This window comes from Scyliorhinus torazame, chromosome 8, assembly GCF_047496885.1.
Source record: "Scyliorhinus torazame isolate Kashiwa2021f chromosome 8, sScyTor2.1, whole genome shotgun sequence".
NCBI classification, from domain to species: Eukaryota; Metazoa; Chordata; class Chondrichthyes; order Carcharhiniformes; family Scyliorhinidae; genus Scyliorhinus; species Scyliorhinus torazame.
Window position 1 is genome coordinate 110,758,401 of NC_092714.1, and position 21,092 is coordinate 110,779,492.

Here is a 21,092-nt window from a genome sequence, read left to right on the forward strand (position 1 = left end):
GATCAGACAGTCCCTCCCATAATCTTTGCAATAAGTTGTCAGTTCAGTTTGTGCGGATTTATTATACGATTCCTTTAATACCTATCCTGAGGAACAGGTACTATCAACATGTGTTCCAGTCATTGCTTGTATCTCAAAAAACTCAGAACCCCATCTTTTACCCAACTTCTGCTTTTACTACTTTATTTCTAACCCTGACCTCCCTTGACATGATTCTCCAAAGATTCATTGAAACAAATGTGACTCAAAATTTTGGAGTCTGGTTTCATTGTCTTCTTTCCAAATCTATGCCTCTTCACCACCCATGAGTGTGTGTAAAATCATGGTAGTCCAAAAGGAGCTCGACGTTCACACGAATGGTACAGTCTTCCAGATTTTCTGCAGTTGATAAAGGAATGGAGAGTCATCACTAGTTTGACCCACCATACTTTGATACATAATTATCTCACTGTAAGGTACATGAATTGGTTTTTTTTTTCCATAATGTTCTGAGTGTATTTTCAATTTGCAGCTCCCGACTGAACAAAGAGAACATTGCTTTTGATCAGCTTACTGATCTCCAGAGTATGTTAATATCAGAGTAATATTCAGGAACAGATCCTGCTGTTTTTTGGCTAATGAGGTGATGTTACAAAATTTTGGACTGAATTTAATGGCCACCATGGTGGGCCCTTCCATTGACCAGAAAGCCAATAACAACTGCACTGCAGCCATGGGAGGCACGGTAGCACAGTGGATAGCACAGTTGCTTCACAGCTCCAGAGTCCCAAGTTCGATTCCCTGCTTGAGTCACTGTCTGTGCGGAGTCGGCACGTTCTTCCCGTGTCTGCGTGTGTTTCCTCCAGGTGCTCTAGTTTCCTCCCACAGTCCAAAGATGTATAGGTCAGGTGGATTGGCCATGCTAAATTGTCCTTAGGTTAGGTGGGGTTACTGGGTTACGGGTTAGGGTGGAGGTGTGGGCTTAAGTGTGGGGTGCTCTCTCTCCAAGAGCTGGTGCATACTCGATGGGCTGAGTGGCCTCCTTAAGCACTGTAAATTCTATGTCTGGGAACCTAAATGCATAACAGGCAGTTATCTGCCTGCTGCTGGGGGTTTATGCCGACTCAAGCAGTGGCCCTGGGGCTGAAGTAGGCCCGGGACCAGGCGTCTCAGTGGAGGCCCATAGCAGAGGTAAGTGGGGTGTGCAGCATAATGGGTTGAATCATAGACTTGAGGGGGGGTTGATGTAATATAATTCACCTGTGTGATATGCTAACGAGACACAATGTACATCATCCCAGGACGTGATTGCATGCCTCATGATTTTGCTCTCTCTTGCAGACATCATGATAAGGGAGCTGACTGTTGGAGACGTTCCAATAAAGTTTGCACTTTCCTCATCTCCACAGACTCTGTGTTATTCTGTGTCAATGATATAAAGAGAGTCGACTTGCAGGAGTCAGCCAGGTGGATCCCAGCGAGGAGGTGGGGGTGCAGAGGTTCAATGTGGAGGTCAAATTGGGGGTGTCACAGCAGGGTGGCCCTTGTTGATGGGGATGGGGGTGGGGTGCTCCTCTGTGGGGCACAGGGTGACCAAAGAAAAGGGTCCTGAGTCCACAGGCCAGGCAGCCTGTCCATGTAGCATACAGCCTCCCCGTTGCTGGTAGAGTACTAACGGTGGTGGAATGGGGCCCCTAAATGGCCCATAATTTGCCACCTAAGGGCCTCACTTTGCCTAGGGGGAGCCTTCCCCACCCCTGACATAATCAGGGAGAACGAGGAGGGTGGTGGGCTGTCCACCCCATGCCTTCCTACTTGAGTGAATGTTCCCCACCCAGCTCCCTGAGAGGCAGTAAATTCCCCACTTAGTGCTGATGGTGTTCGTACTGAGGGTCAGAGCATTATATTCTATTTTTCTTTGGAATTTTTATAAAGTGTATGACTGGAATTTTCCACTTTAGAAACAGATGCAATAAAGTTACAAAATAATACCACATAAAAGGATAGCAGAAGAAAAAGGCTCAACAAACATGGGCACAAAATGGAACAGGGGAATGGCATCACAACTGGCTCGGTGTAATCACTGGGCAAAACCAACTATGCCCGTAACCACACCAGAAACCAAGGGAAGCACAGGATAAAGTTAGAAACGGACGACATGGAAGGACAGTGTAAAGCCTCCCAAGCCATACTACCCGCAGCCAGATTGGGTGCACACCAACACACAACCCCCTTGGGTCTGGTAGCACCGCAGGCAACCACCACCCAACCCAGCCATCTGTTTCAGGTATCAGACCTAATTGCACCCATGGAAAATCATACCCAGCACTACAAAAACCAAAGAAAGTCTGCAAAAACCCCAGCTCCAAGAGAAAGTTACAAGCGCATCCAAAATGTAATCTAACACCCATCCAGGCCCGGGACACAACTAATGTCAATCATACAGTCAAAAAATAATGAAGAAAGGACCGGCAGCAACAAGTCGAAGTAGTACTCAGGTCCAGGATCTCTCAAAGAAGAAGAGAGAAAAGACCAGGAGCGCAATTGAGCGATCCCATTGAGCCCAGCACGGATCCAGGAGCAACAGGCGAATCATGCGTGAGCCCCAAATTGGGCTCCATGCTGGGCACAAAACCTCATGTGAGTCACCCGACTCACTCTGCCCAGCACATACTCGATCTCTACTTCACTGGGCGAGTCCAGATCAGCCTTACAGCTCATTTAAATACCCGGTGCCAGGATTCACCAGCCACGCCTGGGAGAACACAGCAGAGACCTGGTTTGTACTGTGGACCAGTAATACGGCACCTGGAGGGGATTTCCCAGGCCACTGGAGCACCCAGGTGGTCAAGGACAGGGCAGGATGGCACCTTGGTACTCTCCCTGGCACCTGGGCACCTTTGCACTGCCAGCCTGTCACCCTGGCAGTGTCACCTGGATGGCACAGCCAGGCTGGCATTACCAGGGGTCAGACCCGGGGGCCCGTGCCACATAGAGGGAGGGTGAGAGGGGTTTCACGGGGGCCTCCCCAAGGCGATCCTGGTTGGTGGTGTGAATTTCTTGGTGTGGGAGTGCGGGGGGAGGAGAAAAGCCAACACCACCTGAAAATGCCGGACTCGGAAACCCAGCCAGCCTCGGCGTGTCCAAGATTGAGCCACCCCTTCCACTAGCTGAGGGAAAAGCAAGGGCAAAGTGAGAGATGCAGCGAAGGGCTTGACCTCCAAGGCATCCCAGAAAAGAAAAAGAAGAAAAAGAAACCTAGAACCATCAAAGCTAATCACATGGATAACAGGGAAACAGCATCCAACCTAATCTCCATTCTTCTCGGGCAATAGCCTGACCCAAGCCAACGGGGGGGGGGGGGGGGGGGGGGGAGAGCCAACTACTCAGTCAACAGGTGGGCACCTCACCAGCCCCAGGGGAATAAAACTATTCAGAGCAGCGCAACAGTACAGAGGTGGGTCCCCCATCAGGAAAAGTGCTTTCTCAAGTATAAGAATCTCCTCAAATGCCTCCAACGAAATAAAAGTACCCCGCCAGTCTTGGAAGTGAGCGCTGACAACTTGTACCCCAGAGGCGAGACTTTCAGCCAGGACGACATCTCTACTGTCATCCGATGCACACAGCACCACCAAGTCAGAAGCCCACCCAATAGCAACTGTGTTACTGAAAGCAGGACCCCACCCCAACCCCCTCCTGCCACCTAGGGCAAACAAGGATTTTAGCTTTTGCCTCAGCTCATTCAAGCAGGAACATCGACCAAACACACAGCACGAGCCATGCACCCCAAGAAAAGACAATATGAAATGTGCAACAGGATGAAAAGATGAGTAAAAGGAGTAAAAGATGAGCAGAGCCGGAACATGTGAAAACGCTGCCGGTCCTGTGCTCTCAGCACGTGGACCCCCTGAGATTTTATTTTTAAATCATTATGTTATTAGTACTTTACCTGAATTGAAAGCATTGAGTAAGGTATGCAGTAAAGTTGAATGCAGTTGTAAGTGAGCACAATGTTTTTTATTTTACTATTTATTATAAAGAACAAAATCAAAATTAGTGTCAGAATATATATATTTAAATGTGAACATTATGAATTATTTTACTGAACCTTCTCACCTGGCAATGCTTGGGAAAAAAATCACATTGTTAAAGCACCAATTTTCTTTAAGGTCAAATCACTCTGATTGTTTATAACTGCTAATTATTTTTTCCTGGTAGAATAATTTCTTTATGCGCAGTCCTCATTTTATATGATTTTATAATGAAGTTCAGGATTAAAAGCATTAATTTCCAAGAGTTCATTGTGGCACTGCTATTGAAATTTCAGTCATAATTACGAGCGAAAATGAAGTTTAATTGCATAATTGCACTTCAGACTTTTGTAATACATATTTGCTATTTATGAAAGAAATTACAATGTCCAGTTGCTCAATAAAAAGCACAAGGAGCTGAAACCGAGTTGTACAAGTAACAGTGTGCTGAGATAGTCATATTAAGTTGAGTGGTTTGCTATTTGAACACCAACTAATGAATTTAAAATTTGTATTAACTAAAATTATTTAGATGACAGAGACCTTAATTGAATATGGATGTGCTGTGGCCTCATATGGTAAAGTACAATTTGAACCTCTGGCTTTGGAGACCTAGGACCCGATTCTTCCCAAAGATTTCCAAGTTCATTGATGGCAGGTTTTTCAGGGAGTTTCCAACCAGCTCTGCGAGTTCCCCTCGCTATTCAATGACACTTAGTCACTTTTTGGGGCCCTGAGGAGTTTCTCACCGATTTAGGCCGCACTTCGAATTTTAATTAGCACTGGGGAGCTGAACTTAGAGATTGGGCTGCCATTTTGAAAGGTGCCCCGATCTCTAAGTGAGCTTGTGGGCCTCCCACACCCCCCACCCATGGGCAATGTCACCCCCCACACACATGGGCACTATCCCACACTCCTCAAGTGAGGACACACCACAATGGGGTCCCTGGGGGTTTCCCCTCTTCAGGTCCCCCCAGACCCCCTTACAGCACACCCTCCCTTCTAGGACCCCCATCCATCATGCTCCAACTTCCCAGAGGCCCCTATTACCCGTCCTGCACTCTCCCACCCTTCAAACCGCCGTCCACCCTCATTTCATGGGTATGGACCCCCTTGCCCCCTGGCCCTTGACAGTGCCATCCTGGTACTCGGGCAATGCTCCTGCTGGCTAGGCAGTGCCATCCAGGCACCTTAGCAGTTTCAGGGTGGCAGTGCCAAGGTGCCAGCTGGGCAGTGGTAAGGTGCCCATGTTGCACGGGGAGGGCCAGGGGGCCATCCTGCACTTACCCTGACCACCCAGGATTCTCCGATGTCCCGGGAGATCCCCCGGGTGTCGTTCCACCTGATCCATGTTAGTTTGGACCACCACTGATTGGCACCTGGCTGCAGCCTCCCTGGGGAGACCGGTGTATTGAAAGAGGCCGTTGGATCCTGCGTCGGTCGATCGTTAGTAGGTTTACGACCTACTTCCATGGGCGCCATTCGGTCACGCCCATTTGGGGCGGGTTTCCGAATCCGACGTTTCGCGAGGCGTCAGAGAACCTGGGAGGCACGGAGGTTGTCGGGAGGCTTGCTGGAGGGCTTTCCTGCATTCTCTGCGCTCAAGTGAGAGCCCAAAGTGGCTGGAGATTCTCGCCCTTTATCTTAAAACTTGGCCAAAGGATGTTAAGACTTGACTTTCTACCTGAATGCTAGATGTCATCTACGACATTAAAATTAAGGGCAAAAACACCAAAAATGGGCGGACTTTTCCCCACATTTGGCGAAGTGTCACTTACAGTGATGCACAGTAGAGTAGGTGGATTGGCCACGCTAAATTGCCCCTTAATTGGGAAAAGAAAAGAATTGGGTACTCTAAATTTTTTAAAAAGTACCACTTAAAACCGGTGCGAGTCCCGTCAGCCCAGGTGATACGATCCGGGCCACAATGTTTAGCCACTTTGAAAAAAAGAATTTCCCCTTGTGAATAATGCCGCACCTCTGATGCGAAGCGTCTGATTCGCTCACCCCGGGACTAATCTGAATACCTTAATCAAAGGGCGCTGCATTTAAACAGCTCCAGAGAACTTGCTCTCATTCAAGCCAGGAGGATGGCAGAGGAGGGGGCCCTAACCAGAATGTTGGTGCCATGGAGGAGAGAAGGGGAACAATCTACCTTCAAGCTGAGAAAAGACCCTCCAGCAAGATCACGAACACCGCCTGGGAGACGTGGCAGCACTGGTCAGTGCCAGAACCCTCCACAAGATTTGCAATGCGACAAGAAGATGAATGACCAACTCCGTTCTGCCTGGGTAAACGCTCCCTGAATCCTCTTTGCACTCCACATTGCCATCACATCTCGGAATGTAACCTCGGCCCCACATGTTGCCACCTCACGAGGCCCAAACAACTGACCACCCACAAGCTTCCTCACACATCCTGGCACTCTTCGCCTCAAAACCCCTCCCTGCTTATGTATAGTGACCACACATGCCAGCTTTCATTGACCTCTGACCCACCAGCAGGCCAGCTAACACCATCCCCATTGTGTTCCTGCAGGATAAGCTTGCCCACGACTGCTGTGAGTGAGAGAAGACAGGGGGTGGCATGCCTGAGCTGAAGATCTTGACTCCTTTTGAGGCGATAGCCCTGGAGTTTGCAGGGGAGGAGCAGGAGTAGTCCTGCACTGAAAGCAAGAGAAAAGTGAGGAGCCACTGCACGTTTATCCAGATGACTAAACTCAAGTGAGTTCTGTATCCCACACCATTGCCCTGTACTAATACCGTGCTCCTTTCCTTGCAGGAAGATCACCCGATCAGCCTGGCCCATCCATCAGCAGAGACCAACCACCCACCCTCGACAAAACGTCAAAGATGTCGGAGGAAGAAGACACAGAAGATGCATCCCATCTATCACCCGTACCATTAACCAGCACAGAGACACACCAATCAATCGCCAATCTTAGCAGGAAGGTCTGTGGGTCACTATCTGGTTAGCATCACGCAGCTCCTGATGCACATCAGGTGGAGGCAGGAACGTCCCAGAGATTGGACAGTTGAAGGTCTGTTGGATCCCAGGACTCAGTAGTGCCCCAGCCAGGTGCTGTGCCTTTGAACAATTTTGTCCCTCAGCCACTTGAGATGCAAAGGCAGAGCCGGGAATACCAGGAGAGGGTGTTAGCAACACTCCTTTGACTGAAAGGCTAGATGAAGGAGCCCCAAAGTCTCTGTAGTAGGACATGGTGCCAGAAACGCGTGGCACCCAGGTCAGCAGCAAGGGTGGCATTCACAGTGGAAAGCCTGGGGCTAGAAATCAGATCCATGGCGGGAGATGTCTGAAACGTGGTTCAATCCCTGAGGATCATGGGCAAAGGGTTTAACTGCATAGTGCAGACAATGGTGGGCCTCCAGGGCTGGAAGAACCAGATGGCAGTGAGGCTTCTGCAGCTTACTTCAGCTGTCCTTCTGTGCCATGGAGTAACCCAGGGGCCCATGAGCACCCGGACGGAGGAGGATCCGTTGGAGCACAGCCCCACGATTTCCACCCAGGAGACCCTGGGAGTGCCCAGCCAGTCTGAATACCTCCTTCCTGAGACAAGTGCAACTCAGGCACAGCAGCAGAACAGCCACAACACCAGTGACACTGTTATATTTCTTTGTTGTCGCAAAAAAGGTATGGAGGTGCTCACACTCTGGTAAAACACGATGAGAGGTTTAGTAAGGATGTTGTTCATACAATCAAGATGGTGATCTGCCCAAAGCCTGCACAAATGTTCTGCTGATGTCACTGTACATCACAGGATGCACAACCAGCACAAATGTATTCTCTGATACAAAACAGCCACCCAAAGGTAGGCCCGTACCCTCGAGATGCCAGTCCTCCAGAGGGTGCCTCCCAAGGGCTTCTCAGGCAAAAGGGCGTGAAAGGCAGCAGGCCGCTTCCACCTCAGATGTGCATCAGCCCGGGAGGGTACGTAGTGGGAGGGTATGGAAGGCTAAGGAATTGTGGGGGCACAGTGCAAACACGGTGAAGTCAGGGACCAGTAGTTGGGGGACATTGTCAATTACCAATTTTTAAAATGTCTTTAAATTAACTGTTGTTGTTGCTCACCACCTTAACGCCTCAGAATCTTTCCCCTCCTCGCAGTGGCATGGCGCTTCTACCCATTGGGACATAGTTGTTCTTACTGGCCCTTCATGCCTGCCAGACGGTTAGGCCCTCTCAGTGTAAATGTTCATTCGCAGTGATAGGATTCAGGCATGACTCGGTGAGCCCTAGACCATCACCCCTAATCCCCCTCTAGAGTAAAACGACAGAGGAATGTAGGGCAGAATCTCAGTCAGGCATGAGCCAGGGAGACAGCGTGCTGGCAGCAGACAGACAGAAGTCAGACATTAGACCATAAGACATAGAAGCAGAATTAGCCCACTCGGCCCATCGAGTCTGCTCCGCCATTCAATCATGACTGATATTTTTCTCATCCCCATTCTCCTGCCTTCTCCCCATAACCTCTGATCCCCTTATTAATCAAAAACCTATCCGTCTCAGTCTTAAAGACACTCAGTGATTTGCAATAGTTGAGTAGCGATAGTTGAGGAGCATCACAGACCATTCCTCATTGAGAATTGTCATCACCCTCTTGTATCGACCGGACAACTGCCACTCAAGGACTCCCCAACCCCAGATAAGTGAGGTCTCGGCCACCTTCATCCCCTGGTCGCAGAGTTGTCACAACGTCCTTGGACGAGGTCATCTGTTAGTCAGCGAGCTAGTCTTCATCCATTTAGTGGGAGGCAATGTGAGTGTCTATCACCCTCCTCCCCATGCACAACCTCACCCCCACCTGCCATCCATCTTAAGGTCCTCAGTGGGCTCTTTCCTTGGCACTCTCAAGCTCGTCTTCCTCATGCAAGTACACATGCTACTCTTCAAGATGGTCCTCAGAACTCCTTGCCGCACTGTAGAGACAGGTTGTGGAGGGCACAACAGACCACAACAATGCAGGAGACCCTGTAGGGGTTGTATTGAAGGGCACCACTGGACCTGTCAAGGCAGCGGAACCATATTTTAAAAGGCTGAGGCACTGCTCGATGAAAGATCAGGGGTTGGATTCTCCATACCCCGAAGCTGAAATCGCATTCGGCGACAGGGCGGAGAATCCAATTTCACGCAAGTTTTCGGGCCCGCCACCGGTTCCGTGATTCTCCGCCCCCCGAAAAGCGGCGTTTTCGGGGAGTACGTCACGCCGAGTATCCACCACCTGAGGCCATTGCCTGAGGCCCGCCCCGCTATTCTCCGTCCCCAGCCGGCCGAATTCCCAACCGCGTATTTCTAATGTGGTCCTGCCGTTCAGGAAACTCGTGTGGCGGCTGCGGAGTGCCACAGTGAGTGGCGGACCGATCGGAGGGCAGGGGGGGCCTCACTCGGGACTGATTTTCTTTTTGTGCAGGTGGTTCAGGTAAGGCGAGCGGCCGATTGGGGCATTATTTTGGCGGTCCAGATCCATGGGCTGAGTCCACCATGGAGCACGGCGCAGCCACTGGAGGCCGCCGTCGTGCACATGCGCAGCCTCTCACCCAGAAGTACGGGGGGCCGTATTGGCAGCTGGAGCTGCGAGCTCCACAACAGCTGCCTGCTAGCCCCCTGCAAAGCTGTGAATCCATGGCCTTTTGACGCCAGTTTTTCTTTCGCAACTACTACTGGGCGGCCAATATAGCTATGATTAGGAAGTGGGCGATGGGGGGGGGGGGGGGGGGGGGCGACGGCGTGGGAGCAGCTGGAAGCGGCGTCATGTAAAGGTACTAGTCTGGGAGCTTTAACGGCTCCTTTGCCGTTCTTGCCGACCCATTACTCCACAAGTCCAGTGGTGGTGGCGACACTGCGGATCTGGGTGGAGGGAGCGTCGGTCTGGACCTCGATATGTAACAACCACAGGTTTGTCCCGGGTAGGATGGATGGTGGGTTCCAGAGCTGGCAGAGGGCAGGCATCAGAAGGATGGAAGATCTGTTCATAGACGGAAGCTTTCCCAGTTTGAAGGCGCTGGAGGACAAATTTAATCTGCCGCCAAGAAACGCCTTTAAATATCTGCAAGTACGAGCCTTCCTGAAAAAACAGGTAGTGGCCTTTCCGACACTGCCGCCACTGAGGATACAGGGCAGGGTGGTCTCCGGCACCTGGGTGGGGGAGGGGAAGGTGTCGGATATCTACCAGGAACTACAAGAGGCGGAGGAAACCCCGGTGGAGAAGCTCAAGGGCAAGTGGGAGGAGGAGCTAGGTGAGGAGTTGGAAGCGGGTCTGTGGGCAGAGGTCTTGGGCAGGGTTAATTCCTAGGGAGGGGGGACGGGGGGGTGAGTGCTTCATTGGGATGGTGCGGGAAGACTGAGTTGCGTGGGGTAATGTCTATTTAATTGTTATTGTCTATTCTCTTTTTGCACTATGTTAATGTTCACTCTAATTTGTTTTGTTATTGTTACTACTGTTTTATTATGAAAAATTCTGCAAAACCTTAATAAAAATACTTTTTTTTGAAAAGAGAATCCCGCCCCAGCCAACGGTGCACCACCGGGAAACAAGCGGCTGGGAGACCGGAGAATCCAGCCCTTAATCTAATGTTGTGGTTAGAATTCTCCAATTTGTCTGCTATCACTTTCTGTCTGTTGTATTTAATTTTAATGATTGTAATACTGTGGGAAGTGTGCCCACAATTTCCTAATATATATTCCAGAGGGAGAGGCTCTAAGCTGGAAGTGCTCATTTTCCATATTCCCTCGGGTCTTAATTAAAATAAAGAAAAAGTCAGTAGCAGAAATAAAAGCAAGAATTGATTAAACTAAACGAGTCTGCTTTGAGATCAGAGGAAGAAGCATTGAAACCGGATATTATGAGTGAAGAGAAATTCAAAACTTTCATCTGGAGTTGGGTGGCAAACCAAGACAGCAGTTCAACAAAGCAGTTCACCACCACTTTCCCAAGGCTAAATTGGGTTGGTCAATAAGTACTGGCCTCATCAGCGATGCCCACATCTTTTGAATAAATAAAAACATTGTGGTAGTATGTATTGGGGGTCATGTGGGACTGGAAGCCCTAATGTCATTGGCTGACAGATCCCGGGTCCTGGTTGGCCGATGACCTCAAGCCCCGCCCTGAAGGCGGAGTATAAGAAGCCGGAGTCTTCCCCCGCAGGCCAGTTTACTATCGAGCTGCTGGGGAACAGACACGCTTAATAAAGCCTCATCGACTTCACTCTATTCGTCTCATGGAGTCTTTGTGCGCTACAATTTATTAAGCGTGCCTAAAAAGGACTATGGAGCTCAGGATCATTCCAGAATGCCTGAGGATCAGCCCCCACGCAGTGAACGCGGCAGCAGCCTTCAAACACTGGCAGACTTGCTTCGAGGCCTACATCAGAACGACCACCGGCCGAGTCTCAGACGAACAAAAACTGCAGGTCCTGCACTCGAGGGTGAGCACGGAGATTTTCACCCTCATTGAAGACACCGACGATTTCCAGACAGCGTTCGCAGCACTCAGAAGTCTCTACATTCGCCCAGTTAACCAAATCTACGCTCGCTACCAGCTCGCGACGAGACGGCAAGCTCCCGGAGAATCGATGGACGAATTCTACGCCGCGCTGCTGATTTTGGGACGAGCCTGCAGCTGCCCGTCGGTGAACGCAAACGAACACACGGACATGTTAATGCGCGATGCTTTTGTGGCAGGTATGCAATCCTCCCAAATCCGCCAAAGACTTATAGAAAAAGAGTCGCTAGGACTCTCAGAGGCACGGGCCCTAGCAGCCTCCCTAGACGTGGCCGCGCGTAATACCCGCGCCTACGGCCCCGACCGCGCGGCAGGCCATTGGGCCCTGTACGTACCCGTCGCGGCAAACCCCCTACCCCCCCCCCCCCCCGGACACCCCACAGGCTTGCGCGGTCCAAACGCCAAGTCGCACCGGGGGCGCCCGCTGTTATTTCTGCGGCCAGGCGAAACACCCCCGACAGCGCTGTCCGGCCCGCGCAGCCATCTGCAAAAGCTGCGGGAAAAAGGGCCATTATGCGGTTGTGTGCCGGTCCCGCGAGGTCGCCGCCGTCCCGGGAGCACAGGGAGCCCTGCAAGCAGTCGATGCGCCCCAACCCCCCCAGCACGCCATGTACGACCCGCAGGCGCAGCCGCTCTGGGTCCCGACCACCGCGGTCCCGGGAGAACTGGGAGCCCTGCACGCCGCCTACGCTCCCCAACCCCCCTCCCCGCAGCCCATGTATGACCCGCCGCCGGCACTACCGCTTTGGGTCCCGGCCAACACTCTCCACGGAGAAGAGGGAGTTTTTCGCGTCCCTAACGCCACACTAACCCCCGTCCCGCGCCCCACGCCTGACCCGCCGGCACCACCTACTTGGACCCCGACCACCGCTGTCCCTGGTGAGGGAGCTCCGCGCGGTCCTTGCGCTCGCGGCCCCACGCCTGACCCGCCGGCGCCGCCGACTTGGGCCCCGACCACCGCTGTCCCCGGTGAGGGAGCTCCGCGCGGTCCTAGCGCCCGCGGTCCTAGCGCTCGCGGTGAGGGAGCTCCGCGCGGTGCTAGCGCTCACGGTCCTAGCGCACCCCAGCCCCCCCAGCACACCATGTGCGACCCGCAGACGCCGCCATTTTGGGTCCCGACCACCACGAGGGGAGGAGGGGCGCCGATGTGCGACCCGCAGACGCCGCCATTTTGGGTCCCGACCACCATGAGGGGAGGAGGGGCGCCGCCATCTTGGACCGCCCCAGACCTGTACGACGCATGGGGGTGGCCATTTTGTCCACCCCCGCCGCCATCTTGTGACCCCCCAGCCACGTGCGATGTATGGGGGCGGCCATTTTGTTCATCCCGACGCCATCTTGGACGGCAACAACGGACCCCACTCCACTACTACAACCATGGCTCGCTTCGATTACACTCGATCAGGCTCGGCCCCGGACACTCCAGACGGCGACGACAACGGTCCTAATAAACGGCCACGAGACGCCATGCCTAGTCGACTCCGGGAGCACGGAAAGCTTTATACACCCCGACACGGTAAGACGCTGTTCCTTGACCACCTATCCCAGCGCACAAAAAGATTTGCCTAGCTGCAGGATCCCACTCCGTACAGATCCAGGGATTCTGCATAGTTACCCTTACGGTGCAGGGGAGGGAGTTCAAAAACTACAAACTTAACGTCCTTCCCCAACTCTGTGCCCCCACCTTGCTGGGATTAGATTTCCAATGTAATCTACAGAGCCTTACGTTCAAATTCGGCGGCCCCATACCCCCACTCACTATCTGCGGCCTCGCAACCCTCAAAGTGCAACCCCCGTCCTTGTTTGCGAACCTCATGCCGGATTGCAAACCCGTCGCCACTAGGAGCAGACGGTACAGCGCCCAGGACCGGACCTTCATTCGGTCCGAAGTCCAGCGGCTACTAAAGGAGGGCATAATCCAGGCCAGCAATAGTCCCTGGAGAGCGCAGGTGGTAGTAGTGAAGACAGGGGAGAAACAAAGGATGGTCATTGACTACAGCCAGACCATCAACAGGTACACACAACTAGACGCGTACCCTCTCCCCCGCATATCCGACATGGTCAATCGGATTGCCCAATATAAAGTCTTCTCCACCGTGGACCTCAAGTCCACCTACCATCAGCTCCCCATCCGCCCAAGTGACCGCAAGTACACAGCCTTCGAGGCAGACGGGCGATTATACCATTTCCTACGGGTCCCTTTTGGCGTCACAAACGGGGTCTCGGTCTTCCAACGGGAGATGGACCGAATGGTTGATCAACATGGGTTGCGGGCCACGTTCCCGTATCTCGACAATGTAACCATCTGCGGCCACGATCAGCAGGACCACGACGCCAACCTCCAGAAATTCCTCCAGACCGCCAAAGCCTTGAACCTCACGTACAACGAGGACAAGTGCGTTTTTAGCACCGACTGGCTAGCCATTCTGGGCTACATAGTACGCAATGGGATAATAGGCCCCGACCCCGAACGTATGCGCGCACTCATGGAATTTCCCCTCCCGCACTGCCCAAATGCCCTGAAACGCTGCTTGGGGTTCTTTTCGCACTACGCCCAGTGGGTCCCCCAGTACGCAGACAAGGCCCGCCCCCTAATACAGACCACGACCTTCCCTCTGTCGACAGAGGCTTGCCAGGCCTTCAGCCGCATCAAAGCGGATATCGCAAAGGCCACGATGCGCGCCATCGACGAGTCCCTCCCCTTCCAGGTCGAGAGCGACGCCTCCAACGTAGCTCTAGCGGCCACCCTTAACCAAACGGGCAGACCCGTGGCCTTTTTCTCCCGAACCCTCCACGCCTCAGAAATCCGCCACTCCTCAGTGGAAAAGGAAGCCCAAGCCATAGTGGAAGCTGTGCGACATTGGAGGCATTACCTGGCCGGCAGGAGATTCACTCTCCTCACTGACCAACGGTCGGTAGCTTTCATGTTCGATAATGCACAGCGGGGCAAAATTAAAAATGACAAGATCTTAAGGTGGAGGATCGAGCTCTCCACCTTCAACTATGAGAACTTGTACCGTCCCGGAAAGCTGAACGAGCCGCCCGATGCCCTATCCCGCGGCACATGTGCCAACGCACAAATTAACCGCCTCCAAACCCTCCACGAGGACCTCTGCCACCCGGGGGTCACTCGGTTTTACCACTTCATCAAGTCCCGCAATCTCCCATACTCTTTAGAGGAGGTCCGTACAGTCACAAGGGACTGCCACATCTGCACGGAATGCAAGCCGCATTTTTTCAGGCCAGATGGAGCGCACCTGATTAAGGCTTCCCGCCCCTTTGATTTCGATTTTGAGTCTCGATTTCAAAGGGCCCCTCCCCTCCATCGACCGCAACGCATATTTTCTTAATGTAGTGGACGAATACTCCCGCTTCCCTTTTGCCATTCCCTGCTCTGACATGACCGCGGCCACAGTCATTAAAGCCCTGAACAGCATCTTCACACTGTTCGGTTACCCCGCATACGTCCACAGCGACAGGGGGTCCTCTTTCATGAGTGACGAGCTGCGCCAGTTCCTGCTCAGCAAGGGCATAGCCTCAAGCAGGACGACCAGCTACAACCCCCGGGGGAACGGGCAAGTAGAAAGTGAGAACGGCACGGTCTGGAAGGCCGTCCTACTGGCCCTATGGTCCAGGGATCTCCCAGTTTCACGGTGGCAGGAGGTCCTCCCGGACGCTCTCCATTCCATCCGGTCGTTATTATGTACGAGCACTAATCAAACGCCTCACGAGCGTCTCCTTGTCTTCCCTAGAATGTCCTCCTCTGGAATGTTGCTGCCGACCTGGCTGGCGGCCCCAGGACCCATCCTGCTCCGAAAGCATGTGCGGGCACATAAGGCGGACCCGTTAGTCGAAAGGGTTCACCTCCTCCACGCGAACCCCCAGTACGCCTACATGGAGTACCCCGACGGCCGACAGGACACGGTCTCCCTGTGGGATCTGGCGCCCGCCGGCAACACGCACACCCCCCCGACACCATCAACCCAACCCCCCCCCCTTCCTGCCACCGCCGCACCCCGCGACCGCCCCCTTCCCAGGAGGATCGGTCCCCCTCCCTTTTGCACCGACAGCTGAAACCGTACAGCTCCTGGAGGCGACAACACTGGTACAAGCACCACCACCACCGCCGGGGCCGAGGCGATCGACACGGACAACCAGAGCGCCCGACCGACTCGTGGCGTCGATGTAAAACAAATATGGACTGTTCACAAGAACATTTTGCTTTTCTTCCTATACCCTCTGTAAATAGTTGCAACAGGACGAAATTGTCCAATACTGTATTGCCATGTGAATGTTTTATCCTCCCAGGACCAGCCCTGTAAACCCTTACCACCATACGAAGCATCACCCCGCTGGGTTCATTTTTGACAAGGGGTGAATGTGGTAGTATGTATTGGGGGTCATGTGGGACTGGAAGCCCTAATGTAATTGGCTGACAGATCCCGGGTCCTGGTTGGCCGATGACCTCAAGCCCCGAAGCCGGAGTCTTCCCCCGCAGGCCAGTTTACTATCGAGCTGCTGGGGAACAGACACGCTTAATAAAGCCTCATCGACTTCACTCTATTCGTCTCATGGAGTCTTTGTGCGCTACAAACATTACTTCCTAATTCCTTCACATCAATTGAGCACAATTCTCTCGATTTTTGTTTGTTTAAATGCAGTTCATCCTTACTAAACTTTGGAAGTAGCAATGCCACACATTTCCTCGTCTTACCTTGTGCACTAAGCTTTCCTGGTGGTCGAGAACACATGTAGACCAATAACTCATCCGTAAACCTGAGCAGAAAAACTATTTTTTACCAAAGTGGAAATCCAAAGATATTACAAGGCTAAATTCAGATCTGGAGCACCCAGTTTTTAGGCATTACAAGTGCTCTTAAAGGCCCAAAGTGACAGCTGCGATGCAAGTGTACACTTCTGAAGTGAGGCGCTGTCGTCACCATATTGGTAAAGGTGTTGGCAGGAGGAGAGCATCTGCCAGTTCTATGCAGAATAGCCAGGTCATGATGGCAATCAGCGTGTAATGCTGATTTCATGCAGGTCCCATTTGCATCTCATTCTCCAGCTAATAACGTCTTTCGATCAATCATGGCTGAACAGCTATTTAAAAGAAGCATCAACAAGTCACTTGGTAGTGCAGAACTTGAATATTGCTGAGAGGAGAGACAGGCTGCCAAAGCTTTTTGCCTTGCACTCATCAGGGTAAATGCAAGAACACCAATTTTAAACAATCACAACAATTTATACCACAGGAGAAAGGGTTGATTGCTTGGCAAGTCAACCCTGATTGGCTGCGGTATTGTCATGGAGAAAGCAACGGGGACCTGGGTTCCCCAATTCAAAAAAGGCACAATTCTTTAACATATTCCTTTAGTTTACAGAGAATTCATTCCTGGGTATGAATATATGTCACTTCCAGCAACTTAAATGAACCATATCACAAGCTTGACTAATTAATACATGAACATTGGTTGTTGGTGTAGCTATTAGCGTACTCAGGGTTGTTTTGCAAGTGCTGTCCAACCACAGAAACTGACCTAACAGTAGACATTTTACAGAAGCCAGCAGACAGTGGCGGTGGGGAGAGGAAGGAGAAGTCTAACACGAGGGGATGATACAGCAGGGTTTACAACTGGTCAAGACCAACGGGGACCTGTTGATGAGAACCCGTTGGAGGCGCACAGTTATGTACAGCCCCAAGGTAGGGGTGGAGGGAGGGGGAGAAGAGGCACTGTCCCCAGAACAATCCCCTGGAAATGCCCCCCGGTACAGTCTGGACACTGCCCCAACACCACTCCTGGTACTGAACAGGCACTGCCTCCTGGCACTGACCCCAGGTCTGAGAGGGGGCTTACCCATGTCGGGGGTGGGGGGGTGAAACCTTTTTTTTACTTTTTGAAGATCCGGGCGGCCCTCTCCTGGATTTCTTTTAACTGAGTTTCAAAAACTCAGTTAAAGGGAAAAGCAAACCGTGGAGCCAGTGAACACCACGGGCGTCATTCTCCGCCGGCGGGAGTCTCCGTTCTGCCGGCGCCCGGGGGTTTCCCGAAGGCGTGGGGCTGCCCCACAATGGGAAACCCCATTGACCGGCCGGTGTTACGGAGACTCCCGCCGGCCGGTCAGCGCAGAAATGTGGCGGGGCGGGTAGGAGAATTTCGCCCCACATTCCTTACCTGAGTTAACACTCAGTTAAAAAATGAGAAAATCCCGAACTTTGCCTTTCATTATTCAGTGCTTTGATACCTCACTGCCATTCTTCACACCACTTCCGACACTCAAACGCCACCTTGATTTGCACCTGCATAACACTCTGGTCAGATCACATTTTGAAAACTTGAACATTATAAAATTTGGCCACAGTTAAATTCTAATTTATATTTTACTCTTTGTTATAGAGTGCAAAGTTCTATTGGCTTTGATGATGGCCACTGAGCTGTGTTTCAACATGTTGAGCATTAGCTCTAATGTGCAGTTGAAGTCACTTTTCACTTTTGTACTTGGATACTTTACAATTATTTGCACATTTCTTTTTTCTTCTTTTCTGCAGTTTCTGACTTGTTGACTCTAAATCTACTGCCCCTCCTGGTTTGGTATGACTGGCACAATTTGAGCTCTGTGTCTGGAGTTGACAAATTCATATCATTTTTGTAAATTAGTAACAGTAGGGGACTGTGATAACCCTCACGAGGACCATGAGGGAATCACTTGTTGATCTACCTGTGGGGCTCGTTGAGTATGAGTTCCCATGGTAACAGGCAGAGGCCCGTCCAGTTGGGACTCATTATCGAGCCTTTCAAATACTGTCCCAGCCCCGGACACGGGGCGGGATTCTCCGTTTTGCTGGCGCCCGGGGGTTTCCCGACGGCGTGGGGCTGCCCCACAATGGGAAACCCATTGACCAGCCGGCGTAACGAAGAATCCCGCTGGCAGGTCAGGGTAGAAATGTGGCGCTGCGGGGTGGAGAATCCAGCCCCGGGCTGGGACACCAGTGTTGTATGCATGGGCAGGGCATTACTTTTGAGTTAAAATAAATTTAGTTTAACCTTTATCTTCGTGCCTTCTGGATTACTACCGGCACCGAACAGCGATCACTGGACTAGGTAGTTTGCAGTTCCTAAAAATTGAATAAATCAGTATATTTACACCGTTCCAGAAAAAGTTGAGTCTGAATGAAAATTGAATGATTCAGATTGGCAGGAATTCATTCAAAATCCACTGCGGGATTCTCTATCGGTGGGAGCCTCCACCCCGCAGGCAATGCACCCATGCTCATGCATTTTCCGATGGTGTCTGGTGGCCCACAATGGGAACCCCCCATTGGCCGGCTGCAGGAACGGAGAAACTCACTGCCAGCAGGGGTGCACCGCGCCGGAAAACGGGGTTGGCGGGACGGAGAATCCGTCTTTGCCCAGTCTTTGCACAGCCAGGATATGATCTTACTCAAGGAGATTAATTTTGGCACAAATTTATAAATAATAAACCTAGTGTGGAGAGAAACACATCAAACAGGTTTAAGAATAATTATCCAAACTATCGTGAAATTAAATTTCTTGTTAATTCTTTCTCTGAACCAAATAGTATTCCATTTTGAGTTTGCTGCTTCTGGTTGACCTCAATGTTTGTTCTTTTAGGGTCTCCATACAGAGATAAAATCACAATAGCTATCCTGCAGCTTCAGGAGGAAGGAAAGCTGCATATGATGAAAGAGAAATGGTGGCGTGGAAATGGTTGCCCAGAAGAGGATAACAAAGAAGCAAGTGCCCTCGGTGTTGAAAACATAGGAGGGATATTTATTGTGCTTGCTGCAGGGTTGGTTCTCTCTGTCTTTGTAGCCATTGGTGAATTTGTATACAAGTCCAGAAGAAACAGTGATGTTGAACAGGTATGTTGGTGTTTTTGAATGGTATGATGTGAATGGTGCAATTAAACATGACTGCTGTGGGGTCTGTTGATAAACTGAACCAATTTAAACTCAATGCAAGGTACAGATGTGGCCACAACCATTGAGCAGATTTTTAACTAATCAAGAGTAAGCGCTGTAAGAACTGAAACTAGAAAGTAACCACATAACATGACAAACTAATTGGCCTTGCTAAAAGATCTGACAATACAGAATTAAAGAGTGCTGCAAGACATTTTCCGTGCAATCTATTCATCGGGCCAAACCCATTATAGGAGTTTTCATATCAATGAAGTTGTGGTAAATTAATGTACCTGATAATGATGGTTCAAATTGGCCTCCTATGCCAAATTAATAGAAAGTAGCTTGGTTTGCAAATCCATAGGTAAGTTATGAGGTGGAATAATAGAATAAGAAGTTTAATTTTATTGTACAGTACTTAATATGGTACCTTTATATAAAATGTAGTGATGTTAAATTTTGGGTTAGAAGCAGGATTTTATAAAGCTACTCTAAAATAGCTTCTATTTAGTGAAAGGAAACACATAAGTTTCGGCAAGCTCACCTTTTGTGGAAAACAGTTGAAAATACTTATTTATACGTTTTTTTTAAATGTAATCATTTTGTGCCTTTAAAACATTAACCTGTGCACAGGATTTATTTTTACATATTTCCTTTTCTAAATGTATGTTAGTTTCAGGACTTGGTTTTCTGTTGGTAGCAATCACTGAAACCTCAATCAGAGGGCAGCAGTGTCGACTACAAATGACAAATGATACTGCAGATTGTGGCATATAAATCGACCTAGAATATGAGACAATCACATTTTTTAAGTGACAAATGCAGTTAGGCCTATACTCAGTGTATAGGTTAATTTCCCCCATCCCCCCCATTAATAAATGCATGATTAGGGTGATACTTGTAATAGGAGTCAGATTAGATTATGACGAGAGGTTGAATAGACTGGGACTGTACTCATTGGAGTTTAGAAGGATGCGGGGGGATCTTATTGAGACATATAAAATTATGAAGGGAATAGATAGGATAGATGCGGGCAGGTTGTTTCCACTGGTCGGGGAAAGCAGAACTAGGGGGCATAGCCGCAAAATAAGGGGAGGTAGATTTAGGACGGAGTGTAGGAGGAACTTCTTCACCCAAAGGGTTGTGAATCTCTGGAATTCCTTGTCCAGTGAAGCAGTTGAGGCTCCTTCTTTAAACGTTTTTAAGAAAAAGATAGATGCCTTTCTAAAGAATAAAGGGATTTGGGGATATGGTGTACGGGCCGGAGAGTGGAGCTGAGTCCACAAAGATCAGCCATGATCTCATTAAATGGCAGAGCAGGCTCGAGGGGCCAGATGGCCTACTCCTGTTCCTAGTTCTTATGTTCTTATGTTCAATTTTACAGCTCAAAGTTATATATTCAGGGTTATACTCATCTTATAAGTCAGCGTATGGGATCATGTAAATGATACAGTCGTGATGCCAAGATGATGTGCAAGGATTTAAGACCCATGCTGACAAAAAGCAGTCTGTGCAGACCGGTCGATGAATAGAAATAGGTTCTCCTGCACCAACACTAGCGATTCACATTTTATATTCAGCATATAAATCGACCCCTGTTTTTGGAAGGATTTTTCGAACCTCCTAAGGTCGACATTGTATC

The 21,092-nt window shown here is 50.6% G+C and overlaps 1 protein-coding gene across 1 annotated transcript in view; it reads left to right on the forward strand.

Moving 5' to 3' along the window:
* The window catches only part of LOC140428037 (glutamate receptor ionotropic, kainate 1-like), a 547,961-nt gene that overhangs the window by 508,916 nt on the left and 17,953 nt on the right, over nucleotides 1-21,092 (forward strand). The window contains exon 16 of the mRNA XM_072514019.1: nucleotides 19,161-19,411. Within this exon, the coding sequence (XP_072370120.1) occupies nucleotides 19,161-19,411 (251 nt within the window). The remainder of the gene's footprint in view (nucleotides 1-19,160; nucleotides 19,412-21,092) is intronic.